Source organism: Coccinella septempunctata, chromosome 1, assembly GCF_907165205.1.
Source record: "Coccinella septempunctata chromosome 1, icCocSept1.1, whole genome shotgun sequence".
NCBI classification, from domain to species: domain Eukaryota; kingdom Metazoa; phylum Arthropoda; class Insecta; order Coleoptera; family Coccinellidae; genus Coccinella; species Coccinella septempunctata.
The window spans coordinates 66,741,704-66,764,493 of record NC_058189.1 but is presented as its reverse complement, the minus strand read 5'-3'; the positions used below and the strand labels follow the sequence as shown (position 1 = coordinate 66,764,493).

Sequence of the window (22,790 nt, the reverse complement as noted above, 5' to 3'; positions counted from 1 at the left end):
CTCAGCCGTCTACGGCACCGCTGTCCGCAGCAAACACACACATACACGTACGTACGTATTGTTACTCTGTACCTGCCTCCGCGCTCAACTTGAACTCTTGTTAGCGCGCGCCACTCTGTGCTATACGGGCGCGCTCGATGGTCCACACCGCGACGCGTAGATCCCCCGATGATCCATCACGGTTCCGAAACTTTCGCGAAGGATCTTCAGTGTCTGTGTCCGATTTGGCGCGAAAATTTTGACAGTTCCAGGGAACCAGTGCACGCTCCGTAAAATAGGGGATTTAAGATTTATTCGTGGTGGTGTTACTAAGTGGTTTATCCTGTTCTACCTCCAGGAACAGATCGACGGGGACAGCTGAGGTTTAGGATACATAAATCACGGGTTGTGATGTGACAGGGTGATCAAAACATTGTAGTCATTCAGAGGTCACAGAATCGAAAATTCCCCACCGACGACTGACTAACGACGTTTTACGGTCCATAACCGTGTGATAAATGATTAATAAATAATCATAGACCGCCGTTTCAACGAATATCATTGTGGAAAATAATAAGAATAAACTAGACAGAGCTTGTTCGGACGTAAATTTTACGATTATAGCCTTATAAAAGACAGCGGTCATAACGTCCGATTTATTATGCTGTAAATAGCGAATCAAGATTTCTCAGATCGAGTGATACGAAAAAATGCCCCGTCAGTGATAAAAATTAGTTTTTGGAGGCCGACGATTGACGTATAGTACACGCAGTGATTTACCTCCGCCTCTTTTTCGAAAAAAAATTCGGGTTGGACTTGCGCGGTACTTAGATCTGGGCGGCGAGATGGAAGAGGGGTGGGAGAGCCACGTGTCCCCCCTGATGATGGGGGTCGGGATGGGGGACATGGAGGGACTGGGGGAGTTGGCCCCATGCGGGGGCGGCGGCCACGAGATTGCTGGGGAGATGATACCGCAACATCACCATGGATTGAGGGGCCCGCACGGGGATATCAACGGGGAAATGCACCACGATATCGACAGGGGGATGGGGTCGGACATGGCACATGGGATTCGGGAACACCTAGCCAGGGGGATGAACGCCCCCCATGATTATTTTGGACAGGAGGTGAGTTTGGCAGATTCTATTCGGGATGGAAAAATTCATATTCGTACCTACTCGATTCCTCATTCAGTAGAGCGACAATAGTCTAGCATCAAAAGCATCACCATCACAGGCCTACATTTTTGCTTAGATATATTTCTATAGTTATATTTATCTCGTGATAAAGTGCAAACAATTTTTTCCGCCGACCTCTTAATAATAGCACTGTTTAACGTACTCTAAATTAGCTGTTAATGAACCCTTTTATTGGTTAATTTCCTATTAATGCATTATTGTCATGGGTAATCGAACATAGAAGTATTCAGCAGCTTCCCCAATAATTGTTATTTGTATGTCGCCTTGCTTTTCGTAGTACCTAGCGGGTGAATTGAGAAGAGATTAATTGTGGAGGTTGCAGAAAAATTATGACGGTTAGAGAGTAATCAATATATCTATGTACTACAACTCCAACTTCCACCAACTCCACACATTCTTTAACAGATATAATAGAAAATGATATCAATGTGATTTACTCAAAACGTCACAACTCGAAAATGCCCTCTATAAACTTCTCGAATTGTTCGATCAGCCGCATAAATATCAATATTCCGATATGAACATAGAGAATTTATAAGGTGTTAAATTTGACTAGGTATCGATAGAAAATTTTTGCAATTACGAATTCACATTTTCAATTCAAAATGTGGTCGACGGAAAAATCCTGTAATCAACTCGTTTATTAATTGAGCGATTAATGATCTCGAACATTAATCGCTTTCATTAATAACCTAGTTGATTAAATAACTATTAACATCCAACAATAAATATAGCAAGTGTATAAAATGAAGTTTTAGCAGAGCTCAGGGAAAAAATCCACTTTGTGGATTGTAAGAAATGAAATACCGGTGGATTCGGGTGACTTGGGACAGTCCTGTAACTTGTGACGATTACCCTCCTTGCAGATTTCTTTGTTTCTTACCATTTATGAGTGAAGGAACAAACTTATAAGATTAAGTAGCGTCTTTTCGGTTAGTTTGACAATTAATTCCTGTTGAGTTTGCCTTGAACAGAGTGTTTGAATTGACGGGAAAAATCAACGAATTTAGGAGAGTAAAAGCGCGTTTTTTATGACCCTTATACTTTCTAGTATCCTGTACTTGTGTTTCACTTTGTGTATGTATAATTTTTTTCTGGATGCGTAGGATATTGGGATATTGCATATGTCATGAAACAAGGCTGTTCACAAATCAAACAGCAACACGGATCTCATTCAATTATTTTGTTGTTTCATAGGGTGACTTGGGACAATGCCGAATAGATACAAGCGGCGCATTGGCAGCAGGAAATATGCCGATTTTTCGCAGGATATTATTATTATTAAGGTTATTTCCACAGAGAAATCGCCAAAGAATGAAAGAAATCAAAGTTCCCTTGTATTTTTTCAATTTTTTTACATTTGAGTTGCAAAATATTCACTTCCGCTGTAATGTGGGTTTATCATTTAATTTCCTTTCCTAATTTGAACTACATAATCACAAATTCTGATTTTTCAAAACTATACACCGTCCCAAGTCACCGATTTCATTTGAGAGTTGAGAAATCAATGGATTTCAACTTGTGACCCAAGCCTCCCAACTCGGTGGGTGACTTGGGACAAAATATCTTTGTCCCTTTTATTCAAATCTGGAAAGAGTTGGGCCATAAAGGTTTACGCTCATCCTGGAATCGTATTTTCTGGATTATAGAACAGAATTGGTAAAGGACTAAAATTTATCCCAATAATTCATAACTGGCGTCTGTCTGTAAGTATGAGCACCTTACTTCCAAACGGGGCCACAATATTCAACAGCCAACTAAACGAAAGCTATGAAGTATGAAGTTCCTAATGCTTTACCTTAACGACTAGACAATATGTTGAATGATTGTCTATATCTATACGAGAAGTCAGAAAACTAAACGTAGCAACTACATGTCTACTAGTCGATTCGAATTTTTGTTGTTGAAAATGGACAAAACGAGTACCAAATATATATAAATCAAAAAAAACTCTCGGATAAACTTGTCCCAGTTGCTCTATCTCAATTTTTTCAAGGGGGTTCTTCCTTGATTTGTATTTGAGACTCTCCATTTTGCACTCTTTATGAATTGTTCAGTTATTTTCGGAAGATTGAAGATTATAAGAAATTCATACAACCTCCGAAAATTTTAATGAGTTTTTCATATTTTTGGATGTGAAAATTCACTAAATAATATCATTCTTCAGTTCTGAATATTTTTCAGATCTTCGAACCGTAGATTTCTATATGAATCATATAAATTTGGCATTTGGCAAAGCCAATTTGCAAGATACCTACCTACTCCTTTTAAAAATAGAGGAATTTGGCGATTCTGGTTCAAAAAAGTTTCAGAAACAGATACACGACTTCAATCACTTTGAAAAACACTTCAAAATGAGTCACTTGATCTATTCAAAAAATTTGTGGCTGTGGAAGCGGAGGGAGGAAGAAAACTCCCACCCCCTTTTTTCGAGGAAATCAACTGTATGACATAAAGTGGTATTTCCTTGCTTCCTTTGGGGAATAGAAAGAAGAAATGATTGCCTCAACAAATGTTTGTTTCTTTTGACCTCAAGAATGTACTGTTAAAATATTTGTACCAGTCAAAGACTCACCCTGTATAAGAACTCTTTTCTTGAAGATTGCCCGTAGAATCACTCTATGGAATTTGTCCAGAGATAATTTGAACTGTAAGTTCCAAAAAAGAATGCGACTATCAGAGTATCAGAGCGGCAAATTCAAATTTGTGTGGCATTATTTGCTCAAAATTTGCATCTCCCCATGCCACAAATGGCAATTAACCTCCCGAACCCTCGATACGCGTACCCGCCACCCCTTCGCCTCAGAAATCAGACGCACAGCCGTCTTGGAGGAATATTCAAGCCTCATAGATTAACCTATCTGTCAGTAGTCCACGCGTCTCCACATTTACAACTGCCATAACTCACGCCAGAGGGCGGGCTCTCGGCATTACCTAACCTAACTAATATATACGCCGAATTTAACCAGTCTCCCGAACGCGGAATAGTTTCGCATCGTTAATTGGGGTTCGGAAGGGGTAGTTTTGGGGTGGCGTATGCGATAATTGAATCCAGCCCGCTCCGAAGAAACCTAGACGTTTCGGATGAAGATTAGATGGAAATTGGGGAGGGTTAGGGGCGGCTGGAGCGATTTTGGATCCAGAGGTCGAATGGGGTGGAAATGCGACCTGTATAAGGGGAAAGGTGCAGATTTGTGGGATCAGCGCTTTGGGTTTGATTCGAGAATTTTTCTGCTGAGAACCCTCCTAGATTTACCTTCAATCGATCTTTTCTGAAAGCTTAACTGGAGACTATGCAGATGCTAACCATGGTTTCGGTCTCATTTGACCTCATTAGAGCAACACAGCTTTTTTCTCTGATGGCGAACGTTTGGGATTGATGGGCCCTTATTGTATACTGGCAGGCGCTACTGAGTATTATCCAGTAACACAGCGACTACTGAGTACTATACAGTTACCCAGAGCGCCACCCAGTATGAAACGGTATCCGATTCAATCCCCTCCAGATGACGAAGACAATAGCATATGTCCCATATTTTCCCTAATACAATAATAATCCTTATTATTGTATTAATTGCCTCACCGTTTAGGCGTGATCTTTCCTATTACAGAAGATATTGCTAAAACGGTACAGTTCTACATGTGTTTTGTTGTCACGGTTGCATATTCAAGTGCGCTGATTGTATTTCCAATTTCTCATAGTCTAATGTATAATCATGTTTCAAGAAAACTGTACATAATTAATACGATTGCGACAGAGTTTTCTATTTTATCTTCGAGAAAAAATCGACATACGAGTAAAAATCAGTGCTTTTATCTCTGAGTGGATGATATTTATCCTCATGTATAGGTATCAGAGAACGAATGACATCAAAGGCGGTTCTTAGAAGTTCTGCAGATAAGTATTTCAATAGACACCAGATTTTCAATGATGAAATCTTGTTAGGTAGAAAAAATTGATTCTGTTACATTTTTAAATAATCAAATAGACATATCTTAAGATTTGTTTACCTACTTATAAATTGTATATGTTCGCCGAAAATGAATAGATTTCAATTGGTATACGCTAACAAGTGAGTATTTCTGGTGAGGGCATATTTACCACCAAATCAAAAAGATTCAAATCTGAATGTTCATTAAAGCTTTTGTTCCTACCAAAATTGTGCCATATCTATAAACAGTGAAATAGTACAAAGGTTATATTTTCACTGTTCTAGCACTAAGCGAAACTTGAGTTCACTCACTGCTATAGGCAGCCGATATTTCTATGAACTTATACAGGGTGAGTCTTTGACTCGTACAAATATTTCATTAGTTGATTCTTGAGGTCTAAAGAAACACTGGCTGTTGAAAAACCATAAAACCATCTTATTTTTTGTTCTATCCCACAAACGGTTTTATCAAAGGAATTTAATTTCAGAATATAGTTTTTCATTTATTTGATGAATCTTTTTGGAACACAAGATATCACCCACGTCTTCCAGTTTTCTCATTATGACCAGTACGTACCATAAAAATACCAAAAATTCAAAGAACCCAACTCTTGAAACGCTATCTAATGAATATTTGGACGTTTTGCGAACTGAAAGTATTCTTCATATTTTGTCGTATAATGGGCTCTTTTCGAGTTATTTGATGTTCAAAAAAGTTTCTGTGAAATTCGAAAAATTGGGTACTTTGACCGAATGCAACTCATTCACAGATGTGTAAAGTCACAGATTTAGCTAGTTATTTTGTTTTTCCAGGGGTGGCACAGCTTATTATGAAAACTTAAAATGGTCATATCTTTTTATCAGGGCCGTATCGGAAAAAATAGTATGAGGTTAAGGTGTTTCTTTTGACCTCAAGAATCTACCGTTAAATTATTTGTATGAGTCAACCTGTATATTTCTACAATTTCTAACTAATAAACTGAAGGAAATTTTCAAAAAGGTAGGAAAGATAGTGGCTTTAGGATTTTCTTGATTCTTCCTTTGAGTCACGAAAACCTGAGTTTTTGAGTTTTTAAAACTCATATACAGAAATTTTAATATCGAAATAATGAGTCATTGGTTTTTAGACTGACCTACCTTCAAATCATCCCATTTTATCTTGAATGGTTATTGTTGAATCTTGATAATTCATTACAATGGAGATCTCAGCTGGTCATCAATGTTGAAAATCATGGAGCATTTTCTCGAAAACATATTTAATCTCAGTATTTGTGAAAGATTCACTTGAAAATAGGGTTCTTGAATAATTTCTCCTCATTTTTTCATGAAAGAAAGATTATAAGTTGAATACAAAATATCGTAGTACCTATTCTATTCAACTGATCTCACCAGTTTTTACTTCGAGCACGTTCGGAAGATTAAAACTGATTAAAAACGTGGGGTCTTAATGTTGAAATAACATTTTTGACTTGAGATTTTCTTTGCGGTATATGGACAATTATATTTTTTCTCAAAAAAATCCTTCTATTCCTGTTTGCTTTTACTCTTCTCCTAGCAGGTTTTAAGAAACTTAAAACCAACTCCAGGTAGCTATAACAACAAAATTCACTTCCATTATTTATTCTCTGCCTAAAATAAGGAAAAAATTCTAATTTTTTCAACATTATCTCTGAGTTACACTCAATGAAGTTGAATAAGTTTTGGATTCCCTTATTGATTGAATTATTATATCGTTATTGATCGATTAAATTTCATTTTGTGTTTATCAAAATTCTCTATATTATTTGATCTGCCCAACTCGTACACATTTCGATGAAATACTGTCTTATTAAAATTCACATGGCAGTTTCTGACCTGATGGTTCGTAGCTATAATAAAACCGCCTTATCTTCCGGTCCAATCAGATAGCAAACTTAATTTCGTGTTACAGGCGCATTAAATGTTGCAGCGTGACGATAAGCTGGCCTACAATCGATCAATAAAATTTTTATACGTTTGTTGCCTATCTAAAATCCCATCTCGTTCGATTCTACCACGTTTGCCCGTTTTTACCTGTTCGGAATCGGTTCTTGAGGGCCCCTTTTTCTAAACTGCGTACGGATTCGATTCATAAATACCTAATGGCTCAACAGATTATTTCAAATATATCAATTTTGTTTTGTAAGACGAAAAACTTGATATGTACGAGAATTTATTGATATCTAGTCAGTCTAGACCAGTTCCATGCATAAAAAAACTATTGCGTTACCATAGCAACGAACAATAACTCATTAGAAGTTCCAGTGTGAAGTTTGAGGTCAAAAAAGTAAACCAGAGTTTCGCAATGAATTAAAAGAAAGAAAATGTCCACCGAAATTGTGAAAATCGAAAAATTGGAGTATCGAGCCATCATCAAGTAGCAGTCTTTAAAAGGGTTGAAGATGATGACCGATCGGGAAGGGCAGTTTCTGTGTCAGTCCCCGAAAATATCGATGCAGTTCATGACATGATTTTATCAGACCGTCGAATTGGGCTAAAACGGATATCTGAAGCACTGAATATTTCATACGAACGCGTTCATCATATATTTCACGTCAATTTGGACATGAGAAAAATTGCTGCAAAATGGATCCCCAAATGTTTGAATGTTGACCAAAAGCGTGGAAGGGTAGAAGCATCACGTTCGATGTGTGCTCGATTTGAAAACGATGTAGACTTCTTAAACCGAATTGTTACTATAGATATGAGACTTGGGTTCTCTGGTTCTCCAAGACAACAAGAAGTTTCGTGTCCAAAAATCTGCCGGAAAAATTTTTGCTTCAGTTTTTTGGGATTTGCATGGGATAATCGTAATTGATTTTTTGGATAAGGTTAGAACAATAACCGGAGATTACTATTCCACAGTACTGACCACTCTACGGGAAAAAATCGAAGAGAAAAGACTCGGAAAGCTATTCAGAGGTGTTTTGTTTTTGCAGGACAACGCCCTTGCACACAAATCTCATGTTTCCATGCAAAATATTCGTGATTTAGGGTTTGAATTACTAGAATACCCCCCCTTATTCACCAGATATGGCTCCATCTGACTATCATCTCATTCCTCAACGAAAAAAAAGTTTGAAAGGTAATAAATTTTCTTGCAACGAGGAGGTAATGAAAGCTGTGGAGGTCTGGTTTGCAGAGCGAGAAGAGTGGACAATATGTTGAATAATAGAATATTTTGACATTGATAGTTTGTTTGGTTCTATAGTAGGCTAGAAATTTTTCAATATATTCTCGTAATAAATGAGCCAAAATTATTCCATGTTTTCATAAACATAAAAAAGTGTATGCCTGAAAGTAAAAATTTCAAATGTAGATTCCAAATGGTGTTTCAACAAGCTTATTATTATTTTCAGTTTATATTTTTCTACCAGAAAATGTGCCGATAAATAGAAATAGGTATTTCATGTTCAAATCTTTTGCACAAATAAACAAGTTTTAGCGTATTCATGGTTAGACAAGATATTTCAAGATTTCTTGATTTCTTGACAAGAAATCTTGGCGATAGGTTTGATTGAAATCAACGATCGAACCAACGGTTGACTGATATGTTGCCAAGTGAACACCGCTAAACGCGCAAATCGTATATAAGCCATACAACCCTGCAACTACCAGCAACATGTTCATTTTCTTCCGTGGCCCGTCGCCCTTTCAGAGAAGCATTTAATTACATTTTAACATTTTCGCGACTATAAATACGGCTAGATGTTATCATGCGGTGTTGTATACCTAGCGGTTTTTAGAACAGCCACCGGCTAATTCTGCGAGCTTTATAGCATCCAACATTTTACAAACATGTACCGGGTAATTATACCCCATCTCCCGTTATTAAACAACGAGGTAGCTGAGTTCTCGGTTTCCTTTCGTATAATTTGGATATACACTTTCTTCGGCGAATAATTGGCTCTCAGGTGGGTTAGAATATACGCACTTGTTCGGATCATGATGGGGATTTGTTGAAAAATTGCATCCCCGATGTTGGTGGACTGGTTTTACAGGGTATTGGTTGAAAACATCACAGATTTGGTCATGCACGATGTTTTGGCAGTGACTGTCGAATTTATCGTTCGTCATTCAGCCACTGATGGGGAAAAAGCCCAATAAAGGGAAAAAAGTTTTCTTATTTACTAAAACGCAGCTAGTTATCCTGAAAGTAATTTTGTTTTTTCAAGGGTGGCACAGCTCATTATGAAAACTTAAAATGGCTATATCTTTTTATCAGGGCCGAATCTGAAAAGATGGTGTAGGAAAAAAGTGTTTCTGTTGACCTCAAGAATCTACAGTTGAAATATTTGTACGAGTTAAAGACTCACCTTGTATATATCGAAGAGTAGCTCCACGGGCCGATGACAATCGACAAATCGACGGCTATTACACGTATGCGTAATGAACGTTAATAATTGTCGCCAACAATAATAATTATTTCGACGAATTTTCGATTCGACCAATAATGATTTGCGGTGAAATATACGCGCGACATAATGATGAAATTCATTTTCCACAGTAATTATCGGACGTTGGATACATACGGTCCTACAGCTCAGCGACGCCGTCGATACGATTCTAGGGACGCTCATATTTTATTCGAAAGCTTTCATCGATTGAAAGATAACCGTTTTCAATGTTTCCGCGATTCCGGGAAACATGCAGGTGAATTAACGTATTCGTGCTAGGATTTTTTCATCAGAAAGAAAAATCGATGTTCGTTTAACCGGGTACAAAGGCGATTCGGAACATCGATCCATCCAAAGATTTTTTTTTTTTCAAAAATTAAACAGTGAAATTTTAATAATTGGATATTTTAGCTGAATACAACTCTGTTTAAGAGATCCACAGGTGTATAATGTAGCAGACTTAGCTAGTTATTCTGAAGCAGGGAATTTTGTTTTTCCAGGGGAGGCATAGCTCATTATGAAACCTAATCTCTTTATGAGGGTTGAATCGGAAAATTGGTATAAAAAAGTGTTTCTTTTGCCCTCAAGAATCTACTGTTGAAATATTTGTACGAGTCAAACACTCACTCTGTATGGGCACAGCCGACCCGATCTGTGCTACTCACATAGGGTTAGTATCAGTGGAACTAATCTGAGATCTATCATAGCTGATTTAACAGAACAGCATAGGCACAGAACACAGTTACAGAAACTTGGAAAGTCCACTGCACCCCCTGTAGGATTATTCCGGAAGAAAATGACACTATTGAGCATATCCTTCAGGACTTCTAGTGGGCGACTCATGATCTGACTTGGAACCCATTTTGGTTCTCTCAAGCTGAATCTAGAGGAGCTTAGACATTATCACTTTTCACGAAAAGATGAGACCTGAGAGTTCAACTCCATAAGGCGGTGTTATCCAAGATTGAAACAACCTGTATAATCCATTTATCTTTCAGTAGTCAAGTAGGCGTTCATACAAACCTCTTTTCGGCATCTGTATGCCCCAGAAGGTGATTTGCAGGAGGAATTTGGACAATTCCTCACAATTTCTTCACATTCATATTGAAAATAATAAATCACGAATTATTTCTCCGCTAACACCCACCCAACATAATACAAACACGGACCACAAGTATACCTGAAATTTTACGAATATAGACCTTGTCAATCGGACTGATACGTTCTTGATATCCATGTTAGATCAAATGTAACGTATGTGCCTTGTCACGCCTTTTTCCTGACGTGGGTGTCAGAAACAAGATGGATGAAGAGGAACCCCATATTTTTATGCTAATTCCGAACGAAAGGGAGAAATATACGGAAACAGTATATGAATTAGTTAACGCAAAAATGAAATACGAGGATATATTGAAAAATTCTTAGTCTACTATAGAACCAAACGAAATTTCAATGTCAAAATATTTTAATACTCAACATATTCTCCTCTTAATTGGATACATTTATTACAGCGAACCCGCAACGTCTCTGGACCTTTCAAAACAAATGTTTCTTCTTGCTCTGCAAACCAGACTTTTATTTAGCTTTTATTACTTCCTCGTTGAAAGAAAATTTACGAACTTTTAAACTTTTTTACAGTTGAGGAAAGAGATGATAGTCGGATGGAGCAAAATCTGGTAAATAAGGGAGATGTTCTAGTAATTCAAACCCTAAATCACGAACTTTTTGTATGGCAACATGAGATTTGTGTGCAGGGGCGTTGTCCTGCAAAAACAAAACACTTTTGGATAGCTTTCCGCTTCTTTTCTCTTCAATTTTTTCCCGTAGAGTGGTCAGTAATGTCGAATAGTAATCTCCGGTTATTGTTCTACCCTTATACCAAAAATCAATCATGATTACTCCATCGCAGTCCCAAAAAACTAAAGCAAGAACTTTTTCAGCAGATTTTTGGACACGAAACTTCTTAGGTCGTGGAGAACAAGAGTGTCTCCAATCCATTGATTGTTGCTTTGTTTCTGGATCGTAGAAATGTACCCAAGTCTTATCCATAGTAACAATTCGTTTCAAGAAGTCTACATTGTTTTCAAATCGAGCACAGATCGAACGTCATGCTTCTACCCTTGCACGCTTTTGGTCAACATTCAAACATTTTGGGATCCATTTTGCAGCAATTTTTCTCATGTCCAAATTGATGTGAACTATATGATGAACGCGTTCGTATGAAATATTCAGTGCTTCAGATATCCGTTTCAGCCCAATTCGACGGTCTGATAAAATCATGTCATGAACTACATCGATATTTTCGGGGACTGACACAGAAACTGGCCTTCCCGATCGTTCATCATCTTCAATGGAAAATTCACCTCTTTTGAAGCTTGCAGTCCAATTTTTCATGGTCGCAAACGAAGGACATTGATCACCAAGGGTATTAAGCATATCTTCGTAAATCTGCTCACCTCTTAACCCTTTTAAATACAGGTACTTGATGATGGCTCGATACTCCAATTTGTCAATTTTCACAATTTTGGTGATTCTTCTTTCTTTTAATTTATTGCGTAACTCTGGTTTACTTTTTTGACCTCAAACTTTACACTGACACTTCTAATGAGTTATTGTTCGTTGCTATGGTAACGCAATATTGGTTCAGGCTAACTAATCTATAAATGTTGTTCCATCTTTATACTGGCGAATCTCGAAATCACTGTTGATCGTTTTCCTATTCCCAGAGTTCTTACCACTTGGAAAACATAGGGTTACAGCCCTCCCCTCCTTTCCGCTCACGTGGGAAGACGCACTTAAAAACCGGGCGGTGAAAGGACTTCCAGAACAACAACCTCTTGTTTATTTCACCTTAATTGAATGCTGGAAAAATTAAAAACGAGTAATGACACCGTTTTATATGGAAATTTTTTCCAGCTTCGTAGAGTAGAACAATGAAACCAGCACTGCTTGTCGGCCCGAAGGAGTCTTTCGAAAATAATTTTCCATGATTGTAATTAAACATTACGGAATAATAGAGATACTTTATTTCACTTCCAATTAATTACCGGTCATTTCAGCGATACACTGGGGTAATTATGCAAATGTCTGTCGTTATACTGAACGCCATCGCTCTCTACGATCGAAGCCAGTGGTAGAACTTTTTTTTTTCAGTATTTAACAGCGGCTGGACACGTGTTCGAACTTCAAATCGCTCGGTTTTCACGCACAAATTTTTGGACATGCGAAATGAAATGACATCTGATACCTGAATAATTGTTTATAATTATTAATAATTGTCCAATTTTCATGCATTGTTCGTCCATGCTGATGATTCAATTCCAATGTCCGATCATTATTTCCTATGAGTTATCAGCTATTATTTGTACAGGGTAAGTCTTAAAAAAAAAACTCTTTTGTCCTTTACTATTTTTTTTCGAATCGGCCCGGTTTAGAAGATACAGGCTGTTGAAAAACCATAAAAAATGTTAACTTTTGTTCTATCTAACAAATGGTTCCATCGAATGAAATTAATTTCATTTATTTGATGAATCTTTTTCAAAAACAAGATATCACCTACGTCTTCCAGTTTTCTCATTCCAACCATAAAATTACCATACATTACCAAAAATTTAAAGAACCCAACTCTTGAAACTATGTTGGACGCTATCTAATGGATATTTGAACGTTTTGTGGAATAGAAGTATTTTTCATATTGTTTTCGTATAATGCGCCGTTTTCGGCTGAATACAACTCTATTATATATGTGTAGTGTCACAGATCGAGCTAGTTATTCTGAAGGTAATTTTGTTTTTCCAGGGGTGAAGAACCTAATTTGGCATACCTTCATTTCAAAATGAATGAAAAACTAATTTATTTCTACATTTGCATTGTAAAGTTCCCCTCTGTATCGCAGAATGCATCTTCCAATCCCAACTTCCACTCTTGCCGACTACATGCATGACCTTCAAACTTCTAGATAATCCAGATGGTTCCCGTTTTCGCCGAAAGCGACAGGGTCGTACTAAGGCTCGTTCGTAACAATATTGTTATAACAAACTATCTTTTAATGACGATATTGAAGTGAAATATCTTCTTGAGACAATTTTATCGCTTCCATTCAATACATGCAGATACAAAAAGGTACACGTCCATAAAAATCAACTAGATGGTTTTGTCCCCCACGGTGAGTACTCCGAGTGCAACACTTTATGTTGAAATTGCGCAAATTAATTACGCGCCAATCGGAATGGCGTCCGATAGGGTCCAACGTGACCGCTGTTCATTTGTTCAAGTAGAGAGCTACGTCACGAAATCCTCCAAAGAATATGAGTCACAAGGCAATAAAACAGTGAAACATCTTCGTTGTGACACGCAGGCATCTGAATATCAATACCGAATCAATATGCGACATACATTTTACGTGTTAGGACAGAAAATGGAATCCAGACACGCGGACGGTGTACCATTGTCCCATCTGTCATTTTCAGACGATTTGCATTCACGGTGCGTGTGCAGTGAGGACACACGATGGAGAACATCAACGGTCAGGAATTTTCGTTAGTACACCCTAATTACGCCGGTCGAATATCGAACCGATCCAACCCTGGAAGGTTGTCTGGTTAGTCTGAGGATTGTACTTACTGTACGAGGATTGATATCTATTTAGCCTAGACCAGTTCCATGCTTGAAAAAAAATATTGCGTTACCATAGCAACGAACAATAACTCATTAGAAATGTCAGTGTGAAGTTTGAGATCAGAAAAGTAAACCAAAGTTACGCAATAAATTAAAAGAAAGAAGATGTCCACCGAAATTGTTAAAATCGAAGAATTGGAGTATCGAGCCATCATCAAGTACCTATATTTGAAAGAGCTAAGAGGTAAGAAGATTTACCAAGATATGTTTAATATCCTTGGTGATCGATGTCCTTCGTATGCTACCGTGAAAAATTGGAACTGCAAGCTTCAGAAGAGGTGAATTTTCCATTGATGATGATGACCGATCGGAAAGGCCAGTTTCTGTGTCAGTCCCCGAAAATATCGATGCAGTTCAAGAAATGATTTTATTAGACTATCGAATTTGCCTAAAACGGATATCTGAAACACTTTATTTCATACGAACGCGTTCATCATATAGTTCATATCAATTTGGACATGAGAAAAATTGCTGCAAAATGGATCCCCAAATGTTTGAATGTTGACCAAAAGGGTGCAAGGGTAGAAGCATCGCGTTCGATCTGTGCTCAATTTGAAAACGATGCAGACTTCTTAAACCGAATTGTTACTATGGATGAGACTTGGGTACATTTCTAGGATCCAGAATCAAAGTAGCAATTGATGGAATGGCGACACTCTGGTTCTCTAAGATCTATGAAGTTTCGTGTCCAAAAATCTGTTGGAAAAGTTCTTGCTTCAGTTTTTTGGGATTGCCATGGAGTAATCATGATTGATTTTTTGGATAAGGGCAGAACAATAACCGGAGATTACTATTCGACATTACTGACCATTCTACGGGAAGAAATTAAAGAGAAAAGACGCGGAAAGCTATCCAAAGGTCTTTTGTTTTTGAAGGACAACGCCCCTGCACACAAATCTCATGTTGCCATGCAAAAAATTCGTGATTTAGGCTTTGAATTACTAGAACATCCCCTTATTCACCAGATTTGACTCCATCCGATTATCATCTCTTTCCTTAACTGAAAAAAAGTTCAAAAGGTCGTAAATTTTCTTTCAACGAGGACTTAATAGAAGTTGTGGAGGTAGGTAGGTTTGCAGAGCAAGAAGAATCATTTTTTTTTGAAAGGTCTAGAGACGTTGCAGGTTCGCTGTAATAAATGTATCCAATTAGGGGAGAATATGTTGAGTAATAAAATATTTTGACATTGAAATTTTGTTTGGTTCTATAGTAGGCTAAGAATTTTTCAATATATCCTCGTAGAGGACTGAACGGCAATTCTTAGGGAAATTTGACTATTTCTCGGTGGTATCCTACGGTCTTCGTCCATGGAAACCACCTTATCTCGACTCTTCTTCAGTCTTCCTTTAGTCGACCATAACTCCGTTGTTCATATCCGGATTTGATCGTCTTCGGACTCATAATTCCTTTCGCCAGACGGATAAATTAAAAAGTACCAACATTTACGGTGCACATTAACAAAAAGCCCTATAAATTAGCCATCGGTAGAAATATATTTCGATCTGAAATATGTTCGGATAAACGGACGGACGATCGGAATTTATTGGCGATCGAGCGAAGAGTTACAACACTCTTAATTTAATAACTTGTTTCTGTATTTTATCTGTTATTCGAGCGGACATTAGTGGATAAATTGAATAATTAAAATTTGAGCACCTCGCCGAGCAGCGAGATGATGATTTAATGGGACGATCGGACACGTTTCCCTATGGGAATCGGAGATTCGAACGTGTACCAGCGTTTATCTCTCGATTTGATCTATGTCGACATGGGATTGTTTAAGTGTACGAGCTGTTCCTCACACAAATAGCCCTTTCATTGATAGAATTCTTCTTGAAGATGTGACAATTGATGGTTGTTTAGTACACAGGGTGACGACTCTCGTGGCCACATGCTATATTTTCTCAGTAAACGGTCTGGGGAAGTATACAGGGAGGGACTTTGACTCTTACAAATATTTCAACAGTAAATTATTTAGGTCAAAAGAAACACTTTTTTCCTATAGCATTTTTTCCTAATCGTCTCGGTTTAAAAGATACAGGCTGTTGAAAAACCATAAAAAATTTCACAAACGGTTTAATCGAAAAAAATTAATTTCGGAGTATAGTTTTTCATTTATTTGATGAATCTTTTTCGAACACAAGATATCACCTACGTTTTCCAGTTTTCTCATTATGACCATTACTTACCATATAAATACTAAAAATTCAAAGACCTAAGTCTTGAAACTAAGTTACTCGCTATCTAATGAATGTTTGAAAGATTTGTAAAATAATGGTATTCTTCATATTTACCCGTGTAATACGCCGTTTTCGAGTAATTTGATGTTCAAAAATTAGAAGTATCGAAAGTATCTCCCAGCTAGTTACTATGCCTTCAGCAAACGATCGATAGTACAGCAAAGAGTAAGACATATAATAATAATAATAATAATAATTAATTATTAATTAATTAATTATTAAAAATTAATAATTAAATTAATTAATAAAATTACCATCCAGATGCTGTGCTGGAAAACGAACATCACAAGCTCTACTGGGATCGCACTGTTCTCACAGATCGGAAAATAACCCACAATAGACCAGACCTCATATTGCTCAATAAGGATGAGGACACAGCACTATTCATCGACGTGGCAATTCCAAATAATAACAATCTTCTAGATAGACACACTGAAAAAATTTCAAAATACAGAGATCTCGAGGAACAAACCAGAAGACAGTGGAAGCTGAAAGATATAAACACCATCCCTATTGTCATTTCATCTACAGGCCTGATACCGAAGAAACTACTAGAGAACTTGAGAAAACTTCAGTTGGACGAAAATATTTATAAAGTCATGCAGAAGGCGGTACTGCTCGGAACGGCGAGAACTGTACGCAAGTACATGGGGAATGCAGAGGAACACCGTCTGCTACGACAGGAAGTGCGGGTGGAGCAGGAATCCAACCTACAGCAGGGAGCCGAGGAGCGACCCGAACCCGACCACCACCACGAGCCCGAAAACCTGGAAAGGGCTCCAACAGAGCTTAATCCTTTTGATATCTGAGATATCTGGGATAAGTGAATTTTCCTCTGGAGAGGAGTGTGAAAGCCGCAAGGCTAAAGTCATATTTATTCACCGAATTAATTACAGTCTAGTAGAGACATGAAGTACAGGTAAACGTACAGTACAAAAAAAGAACAACAAAAGCAAGAAAAAAGTGAACAAATAAATAAATCACAGAAGCTTTAGCTCCGGAAAGCTATCGCTTGTAAGTGATGTCATTAATGATTCCTCTACCAATGGTAAAACACAACGAAATAAAAAATACAACAATCTACCAAAACACAAAATCATAAATTCCCTTTATTAATCCCACTTTATCTGTCCTTCTGATTGATATAAACATGCAGTCTTGTTCTTCCGTAAGAGATTATCCACTCAATTGACCGTTTCCTGAATAAACCAATACTATTTATCTTCTTTATTTTCGGGGGAAGCAGGCTGAAAAGTTTCGGTGCAAGGTAATCGCAGCAGCGTTGTCCAACAGTTTTATCGCAACGGGGTACGCTCAAAGAGTTTATTTTACTTCTTGTGTTGTAACAGTGTGTTATGGGGTCGGATGTTATTCCAGCAACTATTTCAATTATACGAAATATATTGAAAAATTCTTAGCCTACTAGTGAACCGAACAAAATTTCAATGTCTAAATGTTTTATTAATCAACATATTCTCTTCTCAATTGGATACATTTATTACAGCGAACCTGCAACGTCTCTAGACCTTCCAAAAAAAATGTTTCTTCTTGCTCTGCAAACCATACCTCCACAGCTTTTATTACCACCTCGTTGGAAGAAAATTTATGACCTTTTAAACTTTTTTTCAGTTGAGGAAAGAGATGATAGTCGAATGGAGCCAAATCTGGTGAATAAGGGGGTGTTCTAGTAATTCAAACCCTAAATCATTTTGTTGCATGGCAACATGAGATTTGTATGTAGGGGCGTTGTCCTGCTAAAACAAAACACCTTTGGATAGCTTTCCGCGTCTTTTCTCCTCAATTTCTTCTCGTAGAGTGGTCAGTAGTGTCGAATAGTAATCTCCAGTTATTGTTCTACCCTTATCCAAAAAATCAATCGTGGTTACTCCATGGCAATCCCAAAAAACTGAAGCAAGAACTTTTCCAGCAGATTTTAGGACACGAAATTCCTTATGTCTTGGAGAACCAGAGTGTCGCCATTCCATCGATTGTTTCTTTGTTTCTGGATCGTAGAAATGTACCCAAGTTCTTCCATAGTAACAATTCGGTTTAAGAAGTCTGCATCGTTTTCAAATCGAGCACAGCTCGAACGCGATGCTTCTACCCTTGCACGCTTTTGGTCAACATTAAAACATTTGGGGATCCATTTTACGGCAATTTTTCTCATGTCCAAATTGACGTGAACTATATGATGAATGCGTTCGTATGAAATATTCAGTACTTCAGATATCTATTTTAGTCCAATTCGACGGTCTGATAAAATCATGTCATGAACTGTATCGATATTTTCTTGGACTGACACAGAAACTGCCATTCACGATCGGTCATCATCTTCAATAGAAAATTTACCTCTTTTGAAGCTTACAGTCCAATTTTTCACGGTCGAATACGAAGGACATTGATCACCAAGAGTATTAAGCATATCTTCGTAAATCTGCTGACCTCTTAACCCTTTTGAATACAGGTACTTGATGATGGCTGGATACTCCAATTTTTCGATTTTAACAATTTTGGTGGACATCTTCTCTCTTTAATTTATTGCGTAACTTTGGTTTACTTTTTTGACCTCAAACTTCACACTGACACTTCTTATGAGTTATTGTTCATTGCTTTGGTAACGCAATATTTTTTCATACATGGAACTGGTCTATGCTAACTAGATATCAATACATCCTCGCATTTGGGACACGATGTATGATATTTTCTGGCATCACAGACAGCGCAATTTAAAATGCTTATATATAGACCTGTCCGAGCATATGCAAAACAATAAACTGTCTTTGATTTGTCGAATCCTCTGAATAATGCACCATTAAGCGCAAGATAAATGCGTTTTTTCCCTGTTTCATCTAGATTCGAACAACAACAAGACAAGTGCGTCTGAATAATGAAGAATTGTGTGAAATTTGCGCCGTTTTTGTGGACTCATTACCGTTTCAGGACATGTAGACATTTCTCACGACCCATCCACGCACGTGTAGATCGGCCAAGAAGCGCAATTAAGTCGACTTCCGTAAGGGATATACCTAGTGTTGCGTGCTCCCGAACGCCTCAAGAAGTCCAAACGCACCTGCAGTACCCGTTAAGTGCTCACTTAGAGGGCACTTAACTGGCCTTATTTCAACTGTCAACCGATAAGTAATGGGAAAGCTGATAAGGGACTTTTTATAACGTACCGGGTTACCGTGTATTACACACGAAATATTAATTAAAACAAATTATTAATTATAATATAACAATGTAATTTATCAGCGGGATGGTGGACGTGGTTTTTTCGTGAAAAATGGGGGTTTTAATTTAGATTTTGGGAGATAAACGGAATGGGGTGATTGAGGGATGGCTGTTTAAATTTTAGCCGGAATTTTCGACTAATTGCTTCATGTTCATTCATTATTTATAGTTCATCCTACGAATCGAAGGAAAAATACTGGAATTTATAGATTTCATACAGCACAAAGAAGTTGACATATTCTTTCTATCGTGAAATTAAATTAATAATATTAAAATATTAATTTTGAATATTTTGTTCAGGGAAAAGTTACATTATCTTCCTAGTTAGAGCAGTTGGCTTTGAATTAAAGGTTAGATGTTATAAGAGCACTATTCAGGATAACGTAGGAAAAAATACACGATTTTTACTAGGTATCTATATACAGGGTTAGTCTTTGACCCGCACAAATATTTTAACAGTAGATTCTTGAGGTCAGGATAAACACTTTTTTCTCTCGCCATTTTTTCCGAATAAGCTCGGTTCTAAAGATACAGGCTGTTGAAAAATCAAAAAAAATGTTACTTACGTTCTCGTATAATGCGCCGTTTTCAAGTAATTTGATGTTCGAATATACAAAAATAACTGTGAAATTTGTAAAATTGGGTACTTTGGCTGAATACAACTCTTCTTAAAAGATCCACAGATGTGTAGTGTCACAAATTTAGCTAGTTATTCTGTAGGTATATTTGTTTTTCCAGGGGTGGCACAGCTCATTATGAAAACTTTAAATGACTATATTTTTTTATCAGGGCAGAATCAGATAAAATGATATAGGAAAAAAAGTGTTCCTCCTGACGTCAAGAATCCACTGTTGAAATATTTGTACGAGTCTAAGACTCACCGTGTATATTTTTGATTCCGATTTCAGCTTGACGTCGACTTCTGGGCCAGCCTGTGTGTATATCGCGGTATATTCTGAATTTTTTCTAACGTTATTTCAAGATTCAACGTCTGATATAAGACCGAAGTGAAAAGTATACAGCAGACCATCAACTGATTCCTCAGATATCCTTTCTTCGCATGTTGCTAATTACAGAACAAATAGCAATAATTTAACAGATTAATATGGAAAATAACGTTGTTAATCTAAATCATGACGACCGTTAGTCGGTTCTGTTCCGGTGCGAAGAATATAAGACAGGTAAACATTAGGAATGCTGGAGATTCACCACTTCGCTGACTACGGAGGATTTCGAACAATGTTCGCACATACCACGAAAAATATTAACTAATTAATGACTAAGGATGTGATTAGCTCCCTTCTATATGTATGATTCAGGTTTATTTTCATTTCTCTTCAAGTGGAACTATCCGACCGACGTATTCATCGGAGTTTTGTTGGATTTAGAAAATGATTTCCATCAAAATATGACCCTGAAGTAGGAAATAGGGCCCTACGGATTATCAACAAATGAAAAGAATTTTGTGAACTTGGTGATGAGATCACACAGATGTACCATAGGTATTCAGATTATTGAAACACAGATCAGGATATCAAAGTTTGAATGAGCTAACCCGTTTGAGCCTGTATGTACCTACAAGACCGTCAATGAAACTTCGACAATAGTTCCCAATTGGGATGGTAGGTGAAAAGAAACAATAAGTTTCGATTTCCTAGCAACGCAAAAAAGGCTTTGGAAGAGAAAGTCTTAGGGCCAGGAGGTAGCCTCCTTGAAGCTATACCAGAAAATTGAGTTTTTCGAAACTCTGTAACTAGTGATACACTTTAGAATTTTGATATTTGCCGCGAAATTTGAACGTTATTGGAAATTCCAAATAAGTGAAACGCCTCCTGGTGTCAATTTTTGTGAATGAAATGTTAATACACTTTTGTTTGTTTACATCGAGGAACAAAAATATTTTAGTGTCTCAATAAAAGTTTTCATGAAGAATATATCTTCATCTATCTCGTGACAATGGGGAAAGCTTAGTGAAGTTTTCAAAATTTGCATCCTTTGGGCAAATCTTCGATTACGACACTTGTGAAGATGACAGTTTTTACTATTTTCCACGATAAAATGAATGTTGAGTCAATGTTTAAGGACATATGTATCTTTTGTCCTCACAGCATGGTAAAGTTTTTGTACCTTTCAAATCAGTTTCGAAGAATAGGAGGTCAATTAACTAACCTGGATATATAACCCCGAAATGAAAGGATTTACACAAACAACAAAACTGTGTTCCTCAGAGAGGACTTTTTCCACATAGTAGGTTGACATACCTACATATGAATTTCTATGAAATTCTCACAAACTTCATTAAGAAAATCATTTCTGATTTCCAGTTCAACTTGAACAAGTTTTCTTAGCATCAATGATCCAATTTTAGCCATTGCATATAATGGAGAAGGCAAGATATCATAGTTGTGGTTCTATATAATCAATTTCCTTCTATTATGATCGTGTTAAGAGCCAAGAAGTTCGGAATAAAAAAATATTGCTCCCTTTTATCAGCTGATTCAGAGCATAGTCGGGAGTTTTTTTCATAAATACTAATACTTTATGACATTCATTGACCTAAACTTGATAATAATTAACACACTTGAATCCAGTTTCGTCAACCAATCTTCAAAATTGGAAAAAACCACCTATTTATTTGAAGAAAAACTCAAAATCCCCTTCAAAAATGACAATAGGATATTAACCTATTGCGAACTGTCATCACCATGTCGCTGCAATCTTCATTTGGATTACCAATAGATAAGAGTTCCTGACATAAGAATATTTTTCCAGTGATCATATTCCCAAGACATTTGGCACACAACGCTACTTTACATCAGTATTCAATTGAATATTGCTTCCTGTGGTTAGAGTCCTCATCAAATCTTGTTCAATCTTTGTCATTCAGCCCAAGATATAAGTTGAAATGTGCCTATTATTTTTTATTTATTTTATTTTTTTATCATAAACATCGCATTTCACCAAGAAACTGGTTCGATATCGTGTATATATCGGAGATGTTTTACCAGACTTATCTCTTGTCCAGCAAGTTGTGAACCATTATCCCAATCTTCTGTCAAATTTCCCATTAACCGACGATTATGGTATCTGTCAGTTGACGTCGGGCGTCGTCTCCGA

The 22,790-nt window shown here is 37.1% G+C and overlaps 1 protein-coding gene across 3 annotated transcripts in view; it reads left to right on the top strand.

The window, feature by feature from the left end:
- Positions 1-22,790, top strand: part of LOC123317669 (homeobox protein caupolican) — a 97,972-nt gene continuing 75,182 nt past the window's right edge. The window contains exon 1 of one of the 3 annotated variants that reach the window (XM_044904290.1): positions 1-1,106. In XM_044904290.1, coding sequence (XP_044760225.1) covers positions 825-1,106 — 282 coding nt within the window. In that variant the 5' untranslated portion in view covers positions 1-824. The remainder of the gene's footprint in view (positions 1,107-22,790) is intronic. The other 2 variants (XM_044904276.1, XM_044904279.1) reach the window with 2 other exon arrangements.